Source organism: Melospiza melodia, chromosome 1, assembly GCF_035770615.1.
Source record: "Melospiza melodia melodia isolate bMelMel2 chromosome 1, bMelMel2.pri, whole genome shotgun sequence".
NCBI classification, from domain to species: domain Eukaryota; kingdom Metazoa; phylum Chordata; class Aves; order Passeriformes; family Passerellidae; genus Melospiza; species Melospiza melodia.
The window spans coordinates 86,527,210-86,551,382 of record NC_086194.1 but is presented as its reverse complement, the minus strand read 5'-3'; the positions used below and the strand labels follow the sequence as shown (position 1 = coordinate 86,551,382).

The 24,173-nt window shown below is 43.9% G+C and overlaps 1 protein-coding gene across 2 annotated transcripts in view; it reads right to left on the bottom strand.

Annotated features, from left to right (window-relative positions):
• The window catches only part of NEDD9 (neural precursor cell expressed, developmentally down-regulated 9), a 101,832-nt gene that overhangs the window by 68,140 nt on the left and 9,519 nt on the right, over positions 1–24,173 (bottom strand). The window contains exons 2-3 of one of the 2 annotated variants that reach the window (XM_063160739.1): positions 18,385–18,541; positions 4,829–5,042 (exon numbers count right to left, since the gene is read on the bottom strand). In XM_063160739.1, the coding sequence (XP_063016809.1) occupies positions 4,829–4,831 (3 nt within the window). In that variant the 5' untranslated portion in view covers positions 4,832–5,042; positions 18,385–18,541. The remainder of the gene's footprint in view (positions 1–4,828; positions 5,043–18,384; positions 18,542–24,173) is intronic. The other variant, XM_063160748.1, reaches the window with a different exon arrangement.

Genomic DNA, 24,173 nt, shown 5'->3' with positions numbered 1-24,173 from the left:
GCTGTCTTTAACCTGGTGAAGGTAATATTAAAGAACTGTACACTGGAAGAGCCCAGCCCTTGAATAGCTCAACAGCTGTTAAACTTGTCATCTAGACCCTGAGCTCTCCCTTCTGCACTCATCCTTGTTAACTTAGGGATACCTTAATCCAAGGATGCTTTAATCCATAATCTAAATTTCAGCTAAGTCTCTGTATCTCTGCTTCTCATTACTCTCCAGTTGGCTGGAGCATGAGATATGCCTCGCTTGCACTTTGGCACATTTGGAAAGGAAGGAGGACTAAGCTGGCTTTAAACCTGAACCTGGCTGCAGTCTAGGACTTACTGCTTTGGACACAGGGTAACACAGAGCAGGCTTAGGCTTTTTTCCACACTTTGTGTGTCTGCCAGCATGTCCTGAGGACTGCTCTCTTTTGTATGAGGATTATCAGAGGATGGAATTTCTGCTTATGAGTTGTCCCTGAGGTCTCACTGCTGTATTAAAGATCAGTAAATGCAGGAGCTGCTCCCAAGGCCAGGCTTCCTTTAGATAAACTGTGGCCAATGTATATTGATGAACTAACTACTTGCACAGCAGATAGGAAACAAATGAAAAGCATACGAAACTCTATCTACATTGCATGCTTGTATATTTTCTGCCTCCACTGCTAATTTAGTCTGAAGCTCCTTTTTTCCCCCTTAAATATATATATACACGTACATATATATATATATATATATATATATATAAATAAAAATCAAAGTTGGCACTTTTCTTCAAAATCCATTCTGTTTTTCTTGCTGTCTCACTCAGCACTATTCCCAAATTTCTCCATGAGGATTTTTAATGACCTAAATCTCTATGCACAACATCTCTGTAATTGCCTGTATTTTAGGTAGTTGCTACTTCAGACCTTTATCTTTCTGTTTTTCAGTGGAGATGAAAATAAACCATCTCTGTCAACTAGAGGTAGAGGTTGTAGATGGAAAAAATGAATGAAAGTATTATTCATGGAGTGAAATGTAATCCCCAAAATCCAGTCCGGGAGAACTGCTGAGAAGCAGTTCTCAGTTTTAAAACCTTTAAGACAACCTGCTTTCCTTGTAAACTGAGGAATTGGGTATAAATACATTTTACTGCACCTTGAAGTACAAAACAAAACAGGGGGTTGAAAGGCACTGTGCTCTCTTGTTAACCCTCACTCTCTTTACAAGGAGTTCTTCCAGCCCTCCCACTCTTTCTCTGTGGGTCTTGGTACAATATTAATCCCAGTTTCCCTTCTCCGTTGGCAAGGGGCCTCTCCCCGTGCTAGCCTCTGGTCAGGCAATTTTACTGAAGCCTGATTCAGAGCTTGCTGCTGATGCCAGAGCTGTGTTTAGCTATTGTTTGGAAACCCTAACAATCAGCCAGGGTGTATGTGTTCGGCTGGAAGCCGAGGGGGAAGTGCAGAAGGTCAGGGGCTGGGGATGAGCTGCTGTACAAGTGTCACAGAGCAGCTCCATTTACTGTGGAGCAAGGCACCAGGGAATGTGCAGAGAAAATCCACGGTGGCACCTTGGGAGAGGAGGTCCTCAGGAAGGGCCTGGTGTTGCTGCTTGAACAAACCAATGGATGGGTCTTGTGGTCTGAGCTGCAGAAGCAGATAAAGCATTGAGGGCTGAGTAAAAATCATGTATTTTTTGCTAAAACATTTAGGTGAATGCTGGGATTCTTGCAAAATCTGGGAGCTGGTGGGACACATGGTCTTGTTCTCTGGAGAATGTATCATGAGCTGGCAGTGCTGGACAATGGAAGGCTCATAAGGATAAAGAATGAATGCTGTGTGCTTTCAGGTGCTGCATGTCAAGAGGGAGGTACCTGACTCAAATATAACTTGCCTGGGGGCCATCTGAGCCTGTGCACTTGTTTCAGCTTGTAACTCACTGCTGTGCCTTGCTTCTGCCATTTGCTTCCAAATAAGCAGCTAAGAGGACAATATAATTGACTCATGCAGCTGCCCTGAATCCAGGTGTGGGTTGGGTTGTGCACAGAGAGGAAAATGTTGCCCTTGCCCCATTGCTGCGCAGGCATTAAGATATGTGGGCAGAGCTTAGCTGGCTGGTTTTTGGAAGGTGTTAGTGTTAGTTATATAGTTATATTTCTCTGGGCAGGAAGGTTGAAATGTGTCCTGCCTGGCTGAGATGCTGAGAGTGAGGTGTCTCCAGGGCCTGTTAGGTCTAACACCAGATCCTATTGACTATGGAGAGAACAACCAAGGCTAGTTGGCTTTGTTAGGGGAGGTGGATGCTAATGCCCCAGATCCTTGGGTGCAGGCCTGGCTGGAGAGATAAAGCACTGGGGTGCTTCCTTCTCTAAATTCTGAGTATGGACTTGGGATGTGGTGGGAGGGAATGTCTGAGTGGGATACATGGGGACAAATGTGATTGTACCCATCTCACAGCCCAGCTAAGAGAGGAACAGGATCACTCCATCCTCCATCAGTGGCAATGGGACAATCACCTCTGCTGGGCAGCACTGCAAGGCACAGACTTCCCTTCCATCATGGGGACTTTGCCTTTTGGCCAAAGTGCAGGGAGGTGGTTTTGGCCAGTGTCTGAGGGTAAGAAAAAAGCTGTATCTGAATCCTGCTGTCTGATTCCAGGCACGTTCCAGATGCAAGCAAGCCAAAGTTCTTTATTTGACCTCAATTTACACCTTCCTAGAGGGAAATAAGGGGGCTCTGCAACTGAGACTCCTGACTTTAAGAAAGCAGTGTGTCCCAAGGATTTCTCTGCCTGTCTTAGTAGCAGGAGAGAAGGGAAAGTTTCTGCTTAGTGGTAGACAGTGAGTGCAGCTAAAGCCTTATTAAACACAGAGAGACTTTTGCTACCTTTCAGCTCCTGCTTTCTCCCTGTGATTTGGCACCAATTCATTCTGCCCGCACAATTTCTTCAGTGTGACTTGGCTTTGCAAAAAGCTCCTTAATCCACCACAGAAAGGTTTTAATGCAATTGCATCCAGCACAGTCCTTTTTCACTTGATTTAAATGAGAGAGTTAAATCTCAGTCTAGACAGAGTGCTCTCTAGCTCCTGTGGATCTTGTACCCAGCAAGCTGTATCATCTATGAGTATGTTTCTCATTTTCCAGACAAGCCCAGGGGATCTGCACACCCCCTCCATAAAATTCCTGTCTGTGCTAAATTGCCTCGTAGTCCTGATTTATACCTCAATAAAACATATCACGAGAAGGAGAAAATGTTTAATTGTATAACTGACATCCTTATGCAGGACACATTTTTGGTGATTATTTATGCACTTATCTTCTTTAAAAAGGGTAAAAAGAACCATGACTTTCATTTACAGTGGGAACAGCAAAAGGTGAGGAGAATGAATGTAAGGGGCAAGGAGTAAACCCTAAACAAGTATGACTTCTGGAAAAAGACATATGTTAAAAGATTCATGAAAAATATGAAGAGATGCATCTGGGATATTAGGGGATTAAAAAAAAACTTGGAGATTCTTTCTCTCCTTTATCAAACCCAACCCTTCGGGCTGTTTGATGTTGAAAGTTGGAAAGCATTTCATTTATTAAAATGAAGTGGAAAAAGTATTTTATGTTGCTTATGAAATCATCAATTCCAAGATCTTATTTGATTTCTTACATACAGACCCCTTTCAAAATTGCTCTGTGGTTTTCTTTTAAAATGGTTTTCTCAAGAATTAATACAGTGCTAGAGACTGGGACAGGCATGCAAGCCTTGGCTTCAGATTTGGGCTGTGAAGTTTCTATTGGCAGCCATGTCCTACGGACAAGGCTCTCTGGCAGCACCTTAAATGAGTGTGCAAGCAGCACAGGCAAAATAGATGACTCCAGGATAATTAGAAATGGGTTCATTACTGGAGACCAGCATGAGTTATTTAATTACAACATAAATATACTTCCTTATCTTTTCTATCGCCCATGTAAGGATGTAGGTTCTATGAGTGTTCTTTGGGTGTGAAAGCTAAGGAGCAAAGTTAAGATTGTAGTTCAGCTCCAATTTGGTCTCATTACTGATAAAAATGTTTATGATGGCATGGAGTTTGTGCTTTGTTCTGCATGACGTGATTCTTGCCTCAAGGGTCATCTAGGCTTCAAATGCTGAGGAGTAGGTGTGTGGTAATGCATAGACATGCCTGTATGTTTGTGTCTTGGGCTGACAGAAAGAAGAAAAAATGCTTCATTAAATGTGCAGGTCAGCAGCATTTTTAATCTCATTTTCTTTCACTGTTTGTGCCCTGTGCAGGGAAATTTGGCTGCTGTGGACCAACCAGCAAATGGGGAGCATGAATTTGGGAACTTGTGAAGGTATTGGAATGGTTGGATACAGGGCCTCCTATATCCTTAGACTGTGTATAGGAGATACTCAATTTTTTCCTGTTGACATCTAGAACTTTCCCTTAAATATGAGAAATGACTGGTGTGTTCTTCAAAAGTTCATGTCTAGTGGGAAGATGGACTGAGTTGCTCATGTCTTTGTGCTTATGTACTGCACCCCAATAGGCAGTACCAATCCCCTGAGACATCATTTACTAGAGACAAGCTATCCCCTTCTTTGCCAGAGAAAATCTTCTTGGCAATACGTTCAATGAAAATGCATTCACTACCAGGACTTTCAGCATTATCCCTACCCAGGATACCAGCTCTTGCTAGTTTTGACTCCACAACTAATTGCAAGCAAGCTTAACAGGGAGCGCTCTGCCTGGCTTCTGAACAACGTGGGTGTTCAGTCAGCCTCTGAGAAAATACTCTCTTTCTTGCTGAACTGAAAAGAAAGGCACTTAAGCTTCTATTAAAACAGCTTTTGACTTTGTAGAAAGTGAAACTTACCATTATCCAGTGTTTTTGGCTTCCACCTACAGTATGTTAATTGAAGGAACACAGGAGCTTTGTGCATTGATGATGGTTATCTCCATAGGAAATCCAGTATTGTGGTTACACTGGCTGCTTTTTTGCCTTTCCCAGTTGTAGGACTTCTTTTCACTTGCAGGATTTCCTTGTTCCAAATATTTCTTCACAGACCCAAGTGCTTTTTTTCCACCCTCTGAAAGAAAAGGTCAATGAAACAGAGATGAGCAAAGGAGGAAAATGTCCTTCCATTTACTTGCTGTCCTGCCAATTCAAACACTTTTGTTCCACACAGGGTTTCCCTGCATGCCTCTCCTGATGGTGCACAAGACTTTTCTCAGGAAAAAGCTCTGATTCTCTCCAAAATGTCATTAAATAACTTTGCCATTGTCAGCAATATATGTTTTTAATCAGTGGCATGGCTTTTTTTTATCCCTGTTAAGGTCGAAGGAATTTTGGCAGGTATAAACTGATGCATGTTGCATAGCCTTACTTTACTGCTCCCTATACATTTATGGGGGAGGCTGATACCCAATAGCTCTGGAATACTTATTTCAGCAGTACCTTCATCTGCATATCTGCAGCCTATGTTGCAGCTCTGTGCTGGGGAACCTAAAGTACAAACAGATCTCATCCAGGGTAAAATCAGCTACTTTGTGGGCTTCACTAATAAGCTTTGAGAGAAATGCAGTTGGTAAACCAAAGCACAACCAAATCAAAATTTTGGTTTGAAATTATAATGCTTTATGAGTTTGAATAACTCAGACTTCTAAAAAATATTTTTCTTGCTCTTCTTGTTGGGACAGTGTCTGGAGCCAGACCCACCATATGGATTATGCAAACATAAAATAAAGGGTCAATCTCTACACTGAAGATCATTAATCTAGCTTTAAAATGACCAGTCGTGCTGTCACAACTTTCAAAGGTCATTTTGATTTGTTTTTTAAACCTGTTTGTTGCCTTGAGCAACAAACATAAACATAACAGTGCTGAGGCCCCACCCTTGTTCTGATAAGGGATGCTGAAACTGTGATTCTGCATGGAATTTGCCTCCAGAGCATTAAGTGGTGACTGTCCACCGACAACCAATTACTCACTGTGAATTTTCTGAGACACTTCACGTTTCAAAGATGAACTGCATGGAAAAAACCCACCAAATGACCCGTGGGAGGTGTCAGGAAATAGCTGAGCAAGCTTGTGAGAAAATTGTGAGTTAAAGGAATATGCAAAGAGTTTATGCTACCCATGAAGGGCGTGAAGTTTTAGGCGAGCTCCGGGTATGGCTGCAGTAAACCATAAATTAATCCTTTGAGCATGCGAGGCACAGGATGAGGCTGAGTAGAGTTACTTGGCTTGGGGATCTTTTCTGTTTGCCAGGAGAATCAGTCTGGAGGAAACCTTGGAAAAAGAGCACACTTGCTTTTTTTTTTGTAGAGCTTGGTAACTTTCACTATTTGTACTTCCAAATCCAGGAAAGGGATTGTAACAAATGCCTCTGTTTCTTTTGGCTTCCTGGGGCTGGGGGGGTCTCTGAGCTGTGGCAGTGGCTCCTGCACTTCAGATGCTTTCACTATCCTCTTGGTAGCATGTGGAGAATTCAGGAGGCATGACTTCCTTCCTGCCCCAAGGTCTTCTAGACTACATTAATGCTTTGTCCAAAGTTACAGGAGACATGACAGCACAAAATGACTGCTGCCTTAAAGTATGCTTCCATCATGGCATTAACAGCTGCCACCACTCCCAACCAAAATAGATTTATAAGAAAGGCCCTGAGTAAGCTGTAGGGTCCTTCAGCTGACAGCAAGACTGTAGGTAAAGGTTGCACAGCAGCCTCCCTTCTCTGTTCCCACAAATGAGGAAAACTGATGTCCTGGCAAGGGCTTTTCCTGTCTGTCTGGGTCTTAAGCACAGAAGCAGAACTTCCCAGGAAAGAAAAAGAAATTACAGTTTTGTGTGCAAGTAGCTGCTGGCTGCTGGTTGCGTTTTTTCTTGTTTACTCCCTCTGTCCTCCTAACTTCTGAAATGTTTTCAACATGTTGGACCCAACTGCTTACTCCTCATCCAGCCTGCAGAAGATTGAAAGAACAGGATCAAAGACTTCTCTGTACATCACATACCTCAAGTTCAGAGGAATGAAGGAGCCAGAGGTGATGCCCCAAACCCAGGGTATTTAGTACAATATATTGTCACAATTGTGATCAGACATTGCCAAAGAGTTTGGCCAGGTTGGAGATGGCTCTGAGGGGACTCCTCATGAAAGCAGCATGTTCTGCCTTGCTGCAGGGCTGCTGCTGCTGGCCTTACTTAGTTCATCTCTCTCTGGACCCTGTTTTGAAAAAGCTTTAGTGATCACTTTTGCTCCCCTCTTCCTCCTCTCCAGCCCCTGTGGTATGTGACTCATAGGCTGCTTTTGTCCCTCCTCTTGAGGCACAGGGCAGGAGCCTTATTTCCCTCTCTTGTATTCCCTCCAGGGCACCTTTTCCTCTGTAAGGTGTGACCTTGAGGAAGGGCTGTCTGTGCCTGCCCTGTGTCCACTCAGGGGAGTGATGGCTTGGGCAGGATTTCTTGTTTCTGCTGAATACACATCTCTCCTGTGCCCCAGGAAGTGTGCTAGCACTGCTGGAGTTTGTTTAGGCAGTGGGAATCCTGCAGGCAGGGCTGTAGGGTGAGGTTATGCCATTGCAGTGATGCCAGTGTCAGAGCCTATGCCTGTGGATCAAGAGTGTAGCTCAGTCCCCTTGAGATATTTATGAAGTGATAACTCTCAGCTATGGCAGGACAGGCAATATGTTTGATCCTAGCAGTCCCTTGCTTTCCTGAGATGTGATCTGGAGATGATGATGCATGCTGAGCCTGGGAAGGAACACAGAACTGGAGAGAGCCACTGGTTTGGGAATCCACATAACAGAGCAAAGCAGAATGGCTTTTGTTTAGGGCATCGAGTCTGAAGTCTGCTGACATGTTATTTCATCTGCTGGAGTGGGATTTTGCCACTGCCCAAGAGTAAGGCATGAAACCAGTTTATGAAGTGCTCAGAGCATTCATTTCTCTTGCTTACTTCAGAGACTCTTGAAGGAAATTGCATTTCTTGCCACCGTGTTAGGCAGCAGTGACCTCATGCTAAATCCCATGAACCTGCAGGATACTTGAGCTTGACTTTATAGCTTAGGTGACAAAATAGCACTCCAGAGGTAAAAAAGGGTTTCTCAAATGAGTGTTTTGGGATCAGTACCCTGACATTCCAATTAATAGTTTCAGTTCTGTAGTGCAGTCTGAGGCACACAAAAAACTCTTTTTTTTCCCCAGATGATACCAGAGCAAATTATTGATCCATATGGTTTTTGAGGGTAAACCATACTACTAAAGATGATGGAAAGACAGATAGTTAAAATACTTTTTAAAATAAAAGCACTAAATAAATCCTTGTCAAATGCAAACATAAAATCTTAAGCCCCCCTCTTCTAAAGAAGGGCAACTCTGTACTGAGAGGGCTGACTGCTGCTCTGTGTACTCCATGGTTTTATTTTGTACCCTCTCATAGCAGTGAGGAAAGAAAATAAGGCACAACCCACATGCCTTCCAGATCTGCCATAAGGGATTTTGTCTCCTCCTCTTGCTCCATAATGAACAAATGCTCTTTGCCTTTGCTTCACAAACAGATTATTTATTCCCTGACGCCGAATTCACCTTTTATTTAGGTATATTGTTTTCACCAGTGTATTTCAAATTGTTGCCCTTTCAGGTACAAATGAAGTGCTGCAGGAAGTTACTGGATTCTGATTAGGAGAAGAGTCTGAGGAACAGGCTGCAGGGGCAATCCTTGTGAGCTGAGCAGGTAACAGTGAGAGTGTGAGCCCTGGGATGAGGGTTTGAAATTAATTGTAAGGGTGGCTTGGGCAACTGAGTCCACGTTTTAGGCATCATGGGAAGGTCTCATCTTTGCCAATTCTCTATGGCAGGATTCCAGCTGTAGTCCCTTGCAGCTGGAAATAGCTATCTAACATACTGTGTTTACAGGGGAGCCAGTGAGAAGAATTCTAGGTGTAGAAATGCAAAAGAAAGTGTTGGTAGGTAAGAGTGGAGAGAACCAGAAGAAGCTGACTAAATAAAGGGATAGATCATAGAATCAAAAAATTGGGTATGAAGTGACCTTACTTCACCTCAAAATTGGGTTTAGGTATGAAGTGACCTTAAAGATCATCTAGTTCCAGTCCACTGCCAAGGACAGAGAGACCTCCCACTAGATGGCTGAGACATAAGCCTTGATTGGTTAGTCTTTGGTTTTGCCGTTCAGAACGTGCATGGGAACTGAGAATATACCCTACATTCAGGGAATGTGTCCTAATTTCCAAATCACCTGCAGTGAGAATTGTCAGATGCTTCTGGCTTGGAAGATCCTGCCTGGAGCTGTTTACATGTGGGAACCCAGGACACCCCTCTGGCTGTCCAGGACGGCCAAGATCCCTGCCGGGGGGCTCAGAAGCCCTGGCACGGAGCCCAAAACACCTGTGGGTTTGATTATGACCCGTGGAGCAAATTATCAACCTTATATGATCAGCAAGCCGCAACAGTTTAAGTAGAATAATAGTGAGGTTATCGCGGGGTGGAAAAGTAAATTTTGGGGTTTTTAGAATGGAGGTTCAGGGGGCAAGATGGAGGGATCTGGGCGTGTCCAGCCTTTCTCCTCCTTCTTCTTGACCTCCATCTTCTGCTGTGATGGTGGCACTTTTAGATTGGTTTAGAGTAGAAGCTCACTGTCTAACATAGGTGATAGGTACTGGAAAGTAATTGTAAATATTTTACACGTAATTTTTCGTATAAAGACATAACACCACCCCAGGGGCAGGCAGAATGCCTCTGTCTGACCTGATGAACAGACCTCGGCAGGACAGGAGAAAGAATTTTATAGATAAGATACAATAAACAACCTTGAGACCGAGAAATGAAGAGCCCTGAGTCTTTCTTCAAGTGCTGGGCTGAGAAAAGAGACCTTAGAACTTTTCTCAGGGTCACTCTGACAAGCTAAAGATCCCGACATTTACAGGTCTGCCAGGCTTAGACCAGGTGGGCTGATGGCTTTGGGGTCAAACCACAGGCACAGATCCTGTAACCAGTCCCAGTTCCTGATGCGGCTGCACGGGCCAGGTCTGATGGCTGCACTGGGCTGCAACTTTAATCTCCACACTTAGGCCATAAATACTCTCAGCCTGTTAAGCAATCTGGAGAGTAACTGGTCGAGGAGCATTACCCCAGAGGTCACTCTCCTTCAGGTCTGCATTTCCTTTTTCAGCAATAGACTGCAAACCTGCTGGAAGCTGTCTCACCCACCTTTTGGGGGGACCAAAGGGAGTAATAATAGGCTATTGCACTAGCTCTAGCAGAGAGGTGTAAATGTCGCTCAAAGAGCCCTTTTCACAAGTGAAAATCTGTTGTGTCAGTATATTTATTGTAAAACATTAAGTGATACTAGGAGCATCCTATTAATGTGAGTTTGTGCATTTCAATAATTCTAATGGTACTTTCAATAGTGGATACATGCCAAAGTCAAGGTCATCTATATGACCTTTAGTTTAAGTTAAGAGAATCATAAAACTTTTCTCCCTGTCATGCAGCACACTCAGTCAGTTTCCTTTTCACATTGTATGGCTCCATGCATGATCTGGTGGATATTCTATGACCCCTTCAGCCCAGAGCTAATGTAGTTATTTTTATGTTTGGCTCTCAGGTAGTGCTGCTGTTGTAGATGTCCATACAGTGTTTTTCTGCCTAGTGGTGAGAGGCAATGTTTTGGGAGGAGCAGAGGAGCACAGTAAGTTAATTCATCATCATCCAGGGCAGGATGTGCTGCACCTGCCATCAGGCATCTCATCTGAGCCACTTCTCAGGGGTGAGGAAAGGCATGTTTAAAACCTCTCTTGAGCTGAAGTCTGTTGCTTCCAATTTTTGGGGGGGTTAGTGATGTAAAAACGTGCAATCTAAAATATTTTTTTCATTTCCACTTAAACATGCTTTTAATATCAAAATTTAGATACTTATGTTCTTAAACAGTTTTGTTTTGAGAAAGAGTAAACCTAAATGCTTGAATTTTTTGTTATACTTGCTGACGACTATTTACTGATTTTGTCCCAGCTTTGCTCACAGGCTGGTGTAAATGAAAACCAGATTTGTTTAAGGTCAAAATGAACTGTGAGATTAAGGGGAAGAAATCCCAAACCCTTTTTACTCATACATAACATTTTTCTTATGCTACTTGATTAATTTAAGTATAGCCCTCTGGTTTTGGTTGTTGTTGCATGTATGTACCGTCCTAGCACAGCAGGCCAAAAATGTTTCAGTGTAACTAATTGGAAGTAGATGAATATGAATTAACTATTTTTAAAGTCTGGGGTTATATAAGGTAATAGGCATTTTGCAGGAACTGTGCAAATGTCATGGATACAATCTGAAGTTATGGAAGCATTTTTGGTATAAGATGCCATGATTTTTCTTTCAATACAATGTTCACTACTTCAGCAGCTTATTATAACTTTTTACAGAAAATAAAGCAGGGTTCTTCTAGACAGGATACTAGAGCACAGCCCCTGAGTAGCACTTGAAGTACTGGCACTGAAGGAGGTAAGGGACTTGTGGGCAAATAGTAGGTGATAAAGGGCATGTGCATGAGGACTAAAGCTAAGAAATGCAGACACAGAGGCTGTTTTTGTACAGTCTGGGTTCAGAGTACTCGACATCGTAGCTACAGTATTCTTTTAATTTGTAAACATTTTTCATGCTAGTAGTGCTGGACTGAGATGTTGTAGGGAGGATTGATGTGTGTGTGCATCTATGGACATACATATTTAAAGCATTTATGCTGATGTGAAATCCATGCTTGGTTTTTATTCACCCAGCCTTTATTCTGCCTGTGAGAGGACAGTTTCGGCAGTGGGGGCCTAAAGCTTCTCAGCCTTCCTGAGAGGTGTAAGCAAGCAGGGTGATGCAGGGCCCTGCACTACCAGCTAAGTGTGGCATGCACAATGCTTCTTGTGTCGGTAGGGAGGCTGCACTTGGACAAGGGAGAAGAGAGGTTTTGGTGGCTGCCTCTGTTATTTTGCCGTATTAATTCACAAAAAAACAGTGGGCTGCAGCACATATCCTGCTGACGCAAGGTGTTGGTTTTGGCACGACAAGTTGCAGCAGGATGGTAAATGCCTTGCCTGAGGTTAGCAAGAGGAAGAAAACAAAACCAAAGATTAGTTTTTCCAGCCTTTTGCTCCTGGAGGTGGATGAAATTTGTTTGTGTTTCCATGTCAGAGGAGTGTGGATGTTGCAGCTTTTCTCTGTGGGGCACAGCAAAGGCTGCTGACACTCTGTTGACAGCATGCTCTGTAGCTGCTGGGTTGAGCTCTGTCAGCTCCCTGAGCAAACTGTGCCAGGCCTGATTTTCAGCAGTGCTAATTCAATGCTCAGGAAAAAAACAAGCTGGGCTACATCTTGGAAGTGTCTGGCAGCTTTTGTCCCATCTGTTGCAGAGTAGTAGGAAAACGCTGGGAAATTCCGCATGGGCAGTTACAGCAGATGGATGCAAGCGCTGTAATACTCTTCTGTACTTTCCACTTTTGAGAACTTTTAGGTATAAGCTGTTGCTTTGGGCCTCTCTCAACATATTTGCAAGTAGGGAACAATGATAAAGAGATTGATCCGAGTCCTGGTTTTGGCTGGGTTAAAGTCAATTTCCTTCCTTGTAGCTGGCACAGTGCTGTATTTTTGGATTTAGTATGAGAGTAATGTTGATAGCACACTGATGTTTTAGTTGTCACTCTGTAGAGCTTACCCTAAGTCAAGGATTTTCTAGTTTCCCATGCTCTGCCAGCAAGGAAGTACACAAGAAGGCAGGAAGGAGCATGACCAGGACAGCTGGCCCTTACTGGCCAAAGGGATTTTCCATACAATAGAGCATCCTGCTCAGTCTGTCAGCTGGGGGAGCTGTCCAGGAGGGGCTGATGGCTGCTTGGGGACAGGCTGGGTATCAGTGAGTGGGTGGTGAGCAACTGCGCTCTGTATCACTTGTCCTTCTCACATTTTATTTCTCTTTGTCTTCTGGTTGTCTCTCTTTCCATTACAATTACTATTTTATAATTATCATCTTATTTCAATTATTAAACTGTTCTTATCTCAACCCCGTGGACTTTACCTTTTTCCAATTCTCCTCCCCATCCCACTGCAGGGGTGGCAGGGTCTGAGAGTGGGTGGCTGCATGGCGCTTAGTTTCTGGTTGGGATTAAACCTCCAAACAACAGGGATCACGTCCTGCACCAGTGAGCACTCAGTGTGCACCAGGCCCTGCCACTTTCCCACCACACTTTGGGAGGTGCAGCCTGGCAGTGGAAAAGCCAGAGGCTTCAAACCCATGTCCTGACTGAGAGAAGTGCCCGGGGAAGATGATTACACCTACTGTACACGTACTTGCTCCTGGGAAAATCTACAGACTCACCTAATCCCATTCACAGTGTTGTTGCCACCCACTGATTCCTGAGGGGTGTGTGTGGGTAGGAGGAGGCAAGTCTCATGGAACAGGGGGTACTAAAGGGCCTCATGAGCAGCACACAGAGCAGACATGAGTTAATGTAAAAGTAAATACCATAGTTGAGAGCTAACAAAAAATAACACTTGGCTGTCCTGTTGGAAGTGCATGTATCAGCAGGAGCCCTCGTGTTCTAATTTAGGTGAAGAATGAGTCACAGGCAGCAGAGCAGAGCCTTGGGGGGTGCCAAACTCTGCCTCCTGGAGTCCTACTCTTCCCATCAGCATGCCAGGAGCCCCCCTGGTGCCTGATGGATGCAGATAGGCATCAACCCGTAGCCTTGTGCAGTCTCTGGTACACAAGCTCAATTTATGAGGAACCAGCATGGTCCCAGGCAGTAAACGAGCAACCCAGGTTGGCCTGCCAGTGGAGAGGAGCTGCAGGCACTTTTCAGGTTCTGCCTAGGCAGCTGTCAGGAGGGTGGTGTTCCACCCTGTTCAAGCCCATGTATTTGGAAGGAGATGGGACCCCTCTGTGCAGCCAGGATCCTTGGGGAAGTCATTGTCCCAGACTGCTCCTGCCTGTGTGAACATAACCCAGAAGAGCAGCTCTGACCATACACGAGCTTACACTGGCTGTATGCTGTGCCAGAGGCAGGAGGAAAAAAAGTAAATAAATCCCCAAGCATACCCTTTCATTGAAACCAAATGTGTTTATGGGAAAGGCAGGAGTTACCTAAGAAAGATATGTATTTAAATGTGCCTAGTTAAGTATCAGTTGTCAGCTACTCATTTGAAGCCCTATAAATAGTACCTCGTTCATTTCATGTCATGACGTGCATATGACATTTGGAGGTTAAGTTGGGTATGCTTGCCTCTAAATGCCAACCCAGTTCTGCATCAGGAATATCAGTTTGTTCCCTTTCATGCTTATTTTCCCCTGGCTTACGTGCAGCACTGTCAAATAAACAGAATTTGAAAATTTGCCAAAGGGTAATTGTTCTCAGGGTTGGAATAAATACAGAAACACCACTGGTGACATTTTTGTAATTCATTTTTCCTCTGTGTTTTTGTGGGCTTCTTTTCCTCCCCCAGTCACAGCAAGTTACATCCCTAGATAAACATCTCCTTAGCATCCCAGTCAGGCAATCATCCAAGCCCAAATGTATATGTTGGTTTTGCTGACAAAAAGAAGGGCAAGCCACTTGGCACCAAATGCTTCTCCAAGTTCAGCAATCCTCTGACATAGATGTATATATATATATATACAAATATACAATGGGGTTTTGGTTGTTTTTGTTGTTTTCCTTTTATTTGTCCCCAAAGTTCTGTAAGCTATTTTCCTTAAACTCCAACAATAATGAAAAACACTTGTTTGCAGCAAGGTCTGAATTGTTGCATTGGATGCTTGCCTGGAACTCACTGTCTTGGGGGTCAGATGAGCTCAGGGCACAGATGGGGGGTGGGTGCAGGGTGGCAGCAGGGTGGACACCCCCTGGCAGGCAAACAGGGCTGTGATGAAATGTGCTGTGTGAGGTGGCTCAGCCACCCATGCAAATAACACCAGTTATTCAGTTTTCTCATGTGCAAAAGCAACTCTTGAGAGTTTCATGCTCCAGCAGCTGTGCCACAGGGGTTAGCACCCCTAGGAGATGGTATGAGGAACTGAAGCCTGACCCTGACTTGGGTCTGCTCCAGGGGAATTCAGCCCGTGGGAGCCCAGGCCGTGGTGCAGTGTGGGGCTGGGACTGTTTTGCCCACAGTGCTGCAAATCTGTTGTCATTCAGAGGGTCTGGTAATCAAACCAGAGTTTGATCCCTTGCAAGGGCAATGACTCTAGAATATAGTGTTAATGGCTCAGTCCAGTGGTGTGTTGTGTAGCTCTGACCATGATTTGGAGTCCTCGGCTCCTCCTGTGGGCAAGACCATCCCTTTTCCCTGGGGTGTTCAGGACGGCACACAACCGCATCATTTTGTGTGGGAGTAAGAGCTGTTGTAGCTGTTGCTCTCATCTCTGGGCTGTCTGGATGGATGTGCCTGTGGAACAGTTATTCCATGCTTTGTGGCTACAGATAGATCTGATAATTGATCACTTTGGTTCACTGCAGTGTAGCTGTGCAGAATTAACCTGGGCAGAACCTTGAACATGGTGTTGTGTCTTCAGTGCAAATAGCTCAGTGCAGGAAAAAGGCAGCTACTGGAGCATCAGGGAGAGTTGTAGTTTCCTGAGGCAGGTCTCTGGAGGGAAACCACTGAGCAATTTGCAGTGAAGACCTGACAGTTCGAGGTTCTGCCCAGGTTAGTTCTGCACAACAGCAATGAACAACATCAACGAACTAATGTTCAATTGCAGCTGAGAATGATTTCAAAGGGAAAAGTAGCAAATGAAAATGAAAGGGGTCATTCTGTTTGCTTAGTTTAGCAGACCTGGCTGTATCCATAAAAATATGTGGTTGCCCCTATATGTAACAAATGAAAACAGGTCTAAAATACCACTCCTCCATTTTTTTTATGACTTGGTCCCCTGATTCTGTGGGAACCTTCTGCTGTGAGAGGAGTGAATCCCACTGCTTGTGCCAACTCTGTCAAATCTGACAGCAGATTCAAACGCTGGGAAAGAGGACATGGGTTTGCCCTTCAACAGGTGACACATTTTTTAAATGTGCCAAGTGATTAACACTGGACAGGATTGGGATTTGTAACTTTCTGGTGGCCCTAGCAGCGCTCAGATGCACACAGGGGCAATCAGAAAGCAATTTCAATCTTTTTGCTTCGGTCTGCCAGCCGTCACAAACTCATAGTTGCATATAAACTTTTTTGTTGCTGTTGTTGAGCGAATGACAGAGGAGATTGTGCATTCAGAGGAGTATTACAAGAGGTCAGTTTTTTTCTGGTAGCACTGGAACGTGCTTTTCTAAGCGTGGAAGCTGTGGAGGTCAGAGGAGTCTTCCTGCTTTTGCAATAGCAATAAGTTTCAGTTTACAAAACAGTTTCCCTGGGACGAGAACACAAGGCATTTGACAGACTGGTTAGAGATAAGCTGTTTGGGAATGTTTTTTTTCCAGATCCTTTTTTATCAAAACTAGATCCTACTTTGTCTAAAACTAACCTTTTCTATGAGAATTGGTAGTTCTGAGAGACTTAGCTGTGAAAATTTCAGATTTTTTTATTTGAATGTCCTGGTTTGATATTTTTGCATAGTAAACTCTTGCTCAAAACTAAAGCTCTACCTCAAAATTACCTTAATTTTAACACTTAGTCATAGGGACCCCAAAACTAGGAAAAATCAATATATTTTGAAGTCCTCAAAGCCAGGAAAAAAACCCAACAAAAAATGAGAGAAAGAAGGGCTGGGTGCATTTTAGTTTTTTTTTGTTTTGTACGTTTAGGTTATTCTCTAGAATAATTCCATTAAAGCCTGAAATGTTTTCTCTGATGCAGAAGATTTGTGTCTAGTCCAGTTTATTATGGATTCAGCAGTAAAGCAGTGTCCCCCACGACAGACAGTTTTGCAAATGCTCTTTGAGAAGGGAAGGAAATCTGGCCCATTCAGTCTCTTAGTGGAACTACTCAAACCAGAGGCCTTTCCCACATGATGTTAGGGGTACTTACTTTCTCTCTGATGCTTTCCAGACAGCATTCATAAAATAAAAATGATGGTGTCTCTGAAGGGAGGGGTGTGGGGAGGTTTGGGCTGTGCAGGGAAGTGCCATTGAATGCACGAGCATGGAGGCCGGACAACAACCTGGAGGCCAGACAACAGGAAAACTGAATTTTGTTGCGCTCTATCCTGACCCTACCTCCTCTGCTCTCCTCTAGTGACTCCAGCTTTCTCTGACATCCTCACCCTGCAGGAAGGGAGGAGAGACCTCCGTGGAGGAGGTGGAGGCCCGGCCATGATAGCTCTGCCCAGACCCTCTTTTGCCATGCTGAGGAGCTGGAGATGTTTCCCCCACAGACCACAAAGGTGTGTGTAGGTAAGGGGGAGTGTTCTTGACATCTCTTGTGATGAACAGAAGGCTTTTCAAGAAGGCTGCAGTGCCTACAGGGTTTTCCAACAACACAGGTAGGTCCCTGTAGGACCAACCAAGCAGGACTGAAATCATTCACCCTCCTTACCCATGGCTTGTCCCACAGCCATTAGCAATGCTGTGTAGTCTGTAGGGCTGCTGACACTGCCACTAAACAGGCTTGTAAATAATCTGGATGAGATCCTGGGAGCGATGATTTGTTTGCTGATTGAGCAGGAAGCGTTGGAGGCTGACCTACTCTTCTGTTCTGCCACTTCCTATAAGACTTAATTTCAGGAACTCTCTTCTCTGCCTCTTTGCTTTGGTGCTTTATTTCACTGAGTTTTCCTCCTTCAGAGTTTTATTGTTCCCTTTTTATCTCCCCTGCTCCCTGCTGCTTTTGAGAGCCAATGAGAAGAGTCACAGCCTAGGACTTGCCATGAACAGAGTCTGAGCAAATCCATCCATTGCTGCCATCAAGGGCAGCCTTAATACTTATTTGTCCTGTAATGATATTTTAAAATTTCCAATCTGAAATTGCAGAGAATTCTCTCAAAGGAACAAGCACAGCAGTAGAGCTGCTGGGGAAGTCCTAGAGGACTTGCCCTGAGAAAACAGCATGAGCTAGGTTGAAAGAGGCTTTATGTAATAATTCTTGTTCCATCTTCCACTGACACCTCAGACAAATGATCCTCACCCTTTCCTGCATTAAAAAAGGCTGACGAAAAATGTCCCTTCCAGCAGGTCAGCTGCCTGCTGCTCCTTGATAAACGTGCTTTATGTCAAACACCTTAGGTCAGTGAGGCTTGAGCCACTCTGCTGTTGTGATAGCTGCTGCTGCCCTTCCTGCTGGGAGGGCTTGGCACAGGGAGAACACCATGGCAGGCTGTGGGAGAGGAAGCGTGTTGCTGACGAAAAGGGAGAAAAAGGTGGAGTCCAAGACTTTGTGCAAGGTCCCCTCCCAAAATCCTCTTAATCATCTTGTGTCACACCCCTGTTTAATTCCAGAAAATCCTTAACTCTTACCTAGTTTTCCAAGTATGGGCACCAGCAAGGAAATGGTGCTTAAATGAGGCGATGATGAGGCCTCTGGAAACCTCCGATGATCTTTGGTGGCTTGACTCCAGAGCCAGCCAAGGCACAGTGGATCACCTCTTGAGGGTTGGCCATCCCCAGAGTAGCCCTGTAAGCCAAACCCAATGAGCAAATGAGTGTGGAATGGCTCCATGCTGCAAAGGCTGTTTCATGTTGCTCTAAACTCAAAAGCTGGAAAATTCAGAGCCAGCACTAAATATTTGTTCCAGTTTCAAAGCTGAGCATCAGGGAGCCATTCCTAAAATAGTGGATGCCTGTTCTCTGAGCCCAGATGTGCTTATAGCATGGGTCTTGCCAGTGTTTTCCTTTCCTCCTGCTTCCCACATGAATGCCTGTGCAGATTCCAGCCATCCATCTTTGCCCTTTAAAGCTGGTGTGAGGGGTAGCAGCTGTTCCTTCTTCAACAGAGGTGGCAATAATATTGGACAAATTGTTTTCAACCTTAATCAGTAAAGCTTGCCACACAAGTGATCCTATTTCTTGCCAGAAGTGATAAATAGGACTCAATTTTGGAGCACATTAAATGTTAGACAAAATACATTCGTCAAAGACACTTCAGAGTATCAGTTACTTTCCTGTGGTATGTAAGTAATAATTCAGTTCTTAAAACCTTCCACCTGGATTTGGAAGGTGACCTGAGCTCCTGTTGCAGGCATTTAGCATGAGTTAGAGTGTGAGGTAGCAGTGAATTGATAGATTGCCCTGTGTTTCCATTTATGTAACAAGAAACAGCAGCGGACTCCAGCCTGAAATTTGAGATACTGGTCTTTACTAATCCATTTTACCGGGTCCAGGCTGGGATGTTTCTGTTCTGTTTCTCACTATCATTTTACACAGACAGCTAATCTCAAATTGTCACAGCTTTATCCCTTCTTTAAATAGCACAAGTTGTGCAGACCTATGGTAATGACCATGCACAGGGATGAACCAAGCAGAAATGGTCATCTCCTGAAGGCCACTTGTCCCTTCCTTCCTCCTCTGGTGTCTGCCTTTGCTCCAATTGTGTGCCATAGAGAGAGATTATCCTAAAGGAATCAGAGGAGTCAAGGGCTAATATGCTTAGAGTGGGGGCTTTTCCTTTCCATGTTGGATCTGCCCTGTTTCCTTGCCCTGAGTTAAACCCGTTGCTCCTTTCAGGGGGAGGTGGTGCTGAAGGATGACAGGAGGGTTATCCCCTCATTACTGGTTTATCCTTTCATCACTGCACTGCAGTGCTGGTGCAGGGATCTGTCAGATTTGGCTGTGTTTGACTTTGGTGCTGCCCAAAACTTAACAAATGATGTGGCTCGGAGTGATGGAGTTGCATCACTTCAGAAAGATGTTGGTGTGAGAAGGGATAGATTCCACCTGCAACTCTTCCAACAGGTTTCTTCTCCTAACCAAAAGAAGAGCAAAGGTGAAACTTTTGAGAGTTTGAAGTTTCGGGTTTTTTTAAGAGTTTAACATTTAAAAGGTTTTCTTTTTTTTTTTTTTTTTTTTCCCTAGCAGCCATGTTTGTGCACATATGCAGAAATTTTCTTTCTAATCCAGCAGAGGAGACATGATGTAGAAGAAGTTAGAATGACAAAGAAAAATCAGTTTTTTCTGCTGCAGCCTGAGAAAAAGTGTGTTCTCAGTATTTACTGCACTCATATGTACTTCTGTCATGTTTCAGCACCAAGAACTGGAAAATAATTAAGTCAGTTGTCAGGACATTGAAGCCAAAAATAAGGAAAAAAATAGCTCAAATAGTTGAAAAGTGGATAGCAACCTGATAAATTCTAGGGCAAATCACAGGAAAGCCAATAGAGAACTGAAGTTAGGAAGGGATTAGGAAAAGGTGATATAATTCATGGTAATCAATGTAAAACTGTCTTGTGAACTAATTGCAATGTACTTTTGGTAAAATGGTGTCTGTTTGATTGGTAAAGTTTTTGATACCAACTTAAACACACACCTATTGAAATTTCTGTGAGACGTGATTTTGTTCCACGTGATGCTCTGAGTAAAAAAAAACACAAAACACCCACGCTCTAACAATATTAGACAATAACAATAAATAAAGGCATCCAATTAATTGCAATCTAGCTAATAGTCATGCTTTCTAAAGTAATTGTAAATGAGGAGGCATTCAGAATTGATGTCCCTGAGGGATTTACCAAGGGGCTCATTCTTTGAGGCTCAGAGTACTCAGTTGCTTGGGCTCTTACCTAAGAACCCATGACTTATTTCATTAGACAAAGACAATGATGGTGATGCAACCAGACATGAAGTAATAAATGACAATGTCAAGGACATGCCTATTTTTTAGCATCTTCTGCATTGTCTGGTAAACTGATCTCATCCCCAAAAATATGTATTTGAACCCTCAGCCAAATTCAAGGTGCTAACAGACCAAAGATGTGCTTTCAGAGCTGTGCTATTTGCCTGGGAGTTTGTGTTTTGGAAACCAGTGACTCAGGCTTGTTTGTAATGGATAGCCAGCTAAACACGCACTCCCTGTGTGATACAGTGTACCCAAAAGCAAATGTTACTGTCCCTGATGGGAGCAGATTGCTGAGTAAAGGTCAAGGAGGTGACATTTCCATGTGTACAGCATTAATGAGACCGTTTCTGAAGTGTTTATGGGTTTAAAAGGATTTTGACAGATGGGCCGAGAACAGAGACTGCCTGAGCTGCATGAGCATGGGCTGAACTGTGCTGTCTAAAGAGAGGCAAGAGAATCTAAATCAATTTATTATCAAATAAATTTATTTTGTCAAAGATGACATTTTATATTCTGCCACTAACAACTGAAAGCAGGGAGACAATTAATAATGGCAGATTATCTCTGGACATAGCAAGGTGGTTAGGTGCTGGTTGTGGACAAATACAGGTTAGAAAAAGGGCAACTGAAAATGCCTTTTTCTTTCAGTGCCAGCAACTGACTGCTTAACTCAGGATGTAGGGTTTGCCTGTTACATGGAATAAGCACTGAATCCTTTTCAAAAAAATACAATTCTGGTAAAGAAGAGCTTGTGGTAAAGGCACAGTGGGCATTATAGTTCAAGCAGGCCAGACTAAGAGAATTAATGAGTTTCAAATGCTTTAGACAGGGCTGATTTGTCCCACATCCAGCACTCTGTGTTAAGCTCAGTTTGCCATTCCTGGTGTGTGTTAAAGCAGGCAGGATACACCCCCATCTCCATAGCCTGAGGCTTTTCCTTGGTCCCTTGGGCAAGGGCGTCTTGTGCTCAGGAGCTGAGATGTGTGAGGAGACCCAGCAAAGGCTCACTGGGGTGGTTCTGTGGTAACACTGTGGGGGCCTTAGGGAGGAAGGTCTGTCCTTATACGTGCTTTGTGCTATTCTAGAGATTAAATTCCCTGCAGAGGAAAGCCAGACTTTGGCTCAGTATCACAAACCTGTTCAAAACACAGGCAAGGATGAAATACAGATCTAATAATCATTTTCACCTCATGGCTACCAATTACTTAGTTCTGCAGCCAGGATGTTACTATTGGGTTTGCTTCACTTCTGAACATTGCAAGCAATAAACAAAAGTGAAGATTTTCACTGTAGTTTTTGGGCTGTGGGCAGCCTTTCAAGAAGAATGTGAAAGGACAAAGTTCTTAATAAAAGAACAAAGTTCGTAATAAAAATGATGGCTTTTTTGTGGGCCTGTGAGGCACTGAATTTTTGTGCCACAACTGTTTCTCAAATTTGTTATATCATCAGTATATAAATAATGTAGATTCAAATGTTAGGCAAACTGTACATAGACACGTTAAAGGCTGAGCAGTAACAGATGTACTGCACATCTGTACTTAGGAAAGTCTATATCAGGATGAGCTTCTCAGTCAACTGTGGGATCTGAATCCTAGTTTTGGGACAGTGGGAACCTGTCAGTGATTGAAAGCACTGGCTTGCACACACGTGAATCAAGATTGACCATCGCCAGCTTTCCTCCATGGGTGCAATAGGGATGGAATGTTAGATATTGGCTGCTCTTGGATGTAAGAGAGGGCATGCTCTGTTAGGTAGCAGGCACACTGCAAAGGCATTCCTTGCTGATTTAGGAGACTGAAAATAACAGGGGAGCAGGAGCACCTCTGGTTTACATGAGGTGACTGCACTCTGGAGAGTGTGAGGTGTGATGGGAGGTAAGTAGGAGTGAGAGGCAGGGGCTCACTAACCTCTCTGAGGGGGAGACAGGAGCTGAATGAGAGACACAGAGTCATTACTCAGTGTAGAGATAACAGTCTCACTCTTGAGCAATCTGCCTCCACCACCTCAGAGGTCAGCATGGGCAGCCTCTGGCATGTGTGAGCTGCACTGATGTGGTAAAATGTATGTGTATCCACATCCTCTGTGTGAGTGTTTGATACCTTAACAATCCTGCTTAACATGCCGTGGCCAGGAATGAGTGCCTGCAGAACAAATACACTGAAAAGGCCTCTTGATTCTGTCTGTAAGGCCTTCCTCTTCCTTCTGAAACAAACACTGCAGAGCAAGGCTTTTTGCACAGGCAGTGAGTAACACATATCTTGTTTTTTGATGTACTTTGACTTCTTGGAAAGCTGAAAGAATCTTGACTTTACACCCATTTGTAGCCCAGAATAATTTCCCAACTGGAAAAAATGTTACCATCAGAAGAAGGACTTGTGACATTAATGTGATTGTGTCCATACTGGGGCCTTCCCTTTGAGCAGGTTTTAGATGGGGTGATTTTTAACAGAAATTTATTTTCACAGCTATGCTAGAGCCAAAGTATGGAGTTGGTTTAAGGACTGGGGTCCCACTTTCCATAGAGATGGTGTTACCCATGTGCTTGTTCAGCTTCATGGGACAGATTTAGAAAAGTCTGTTTTGATAAACTGCTTGCTTGCTTGGCTTGGCATTCCCAAACACTGTGTCAACTTTCCACAGAGCTCTCAGTGAGGTCAGCTGGGGAATTCAGCTCGCAGCACTAAGCCTGCAAGTGGCATGACTCAAGGACAAGATAATTGGCTTTATTACTTTCTTTTTTTTTTTCCTGAGTAATTACACAAGAATTGCAAAGCCACTTTCCAAAAGTGGGAAAAGAGGGTCTGAAATGGATGTGAATTTTCTGTTACGTGTTTGGGGGTTGAGATGAGATGTTAATTGTGGTAATTGTGATAGTGATGGTAATTGTAAAACTTTCCTTTGGGTGGGAGCTGTTTCTAGATGTGCAGCTCATTCAGCGTGGGTTTTTCTGAGGCAGCTGAGGCAGCACAAGCCAGAGTTTATTGTGTGCCTGCTGCCAGCTACTTAGAGAGCAAGTGTCAGGGCTCTGCAGGAGGAGAGGGGTAAAATATGCAGGGGGAAAGCTAGAGGTGAGGCCTGAATACTCAGGACCTTTGATACATCTTTATCAAAGGGTTTCCAAAGTACCTAGGCAAGTGTGTTGGATCTGCCTGCAAGACCTTCAGGGCTCATGCTGTGCCTCATGATCATCTCTGTCCCATTTTTAACACTTTGTGTCCTGAGCTCCACTGTGTAGGTAGACAGGTGGTGAGTACCTGGAGGTGGCTTAGTAAATGTAGGAGGAATGCAAAACAAAATGGAAATGAAATAAAATGGAAACATGGACAGTGTGAGCTGAAAACCTAACAACTCAGAAAAATGTGGGGAATGGGGGAAGTTCACACTTGTAGGCTGGCATATTTGCTAAGAGGAAACAAATAAGGTTTGGGCACCTGACATTTCTTCAGACCTCTGTACTTGGGAGTTTTTCTGTTGT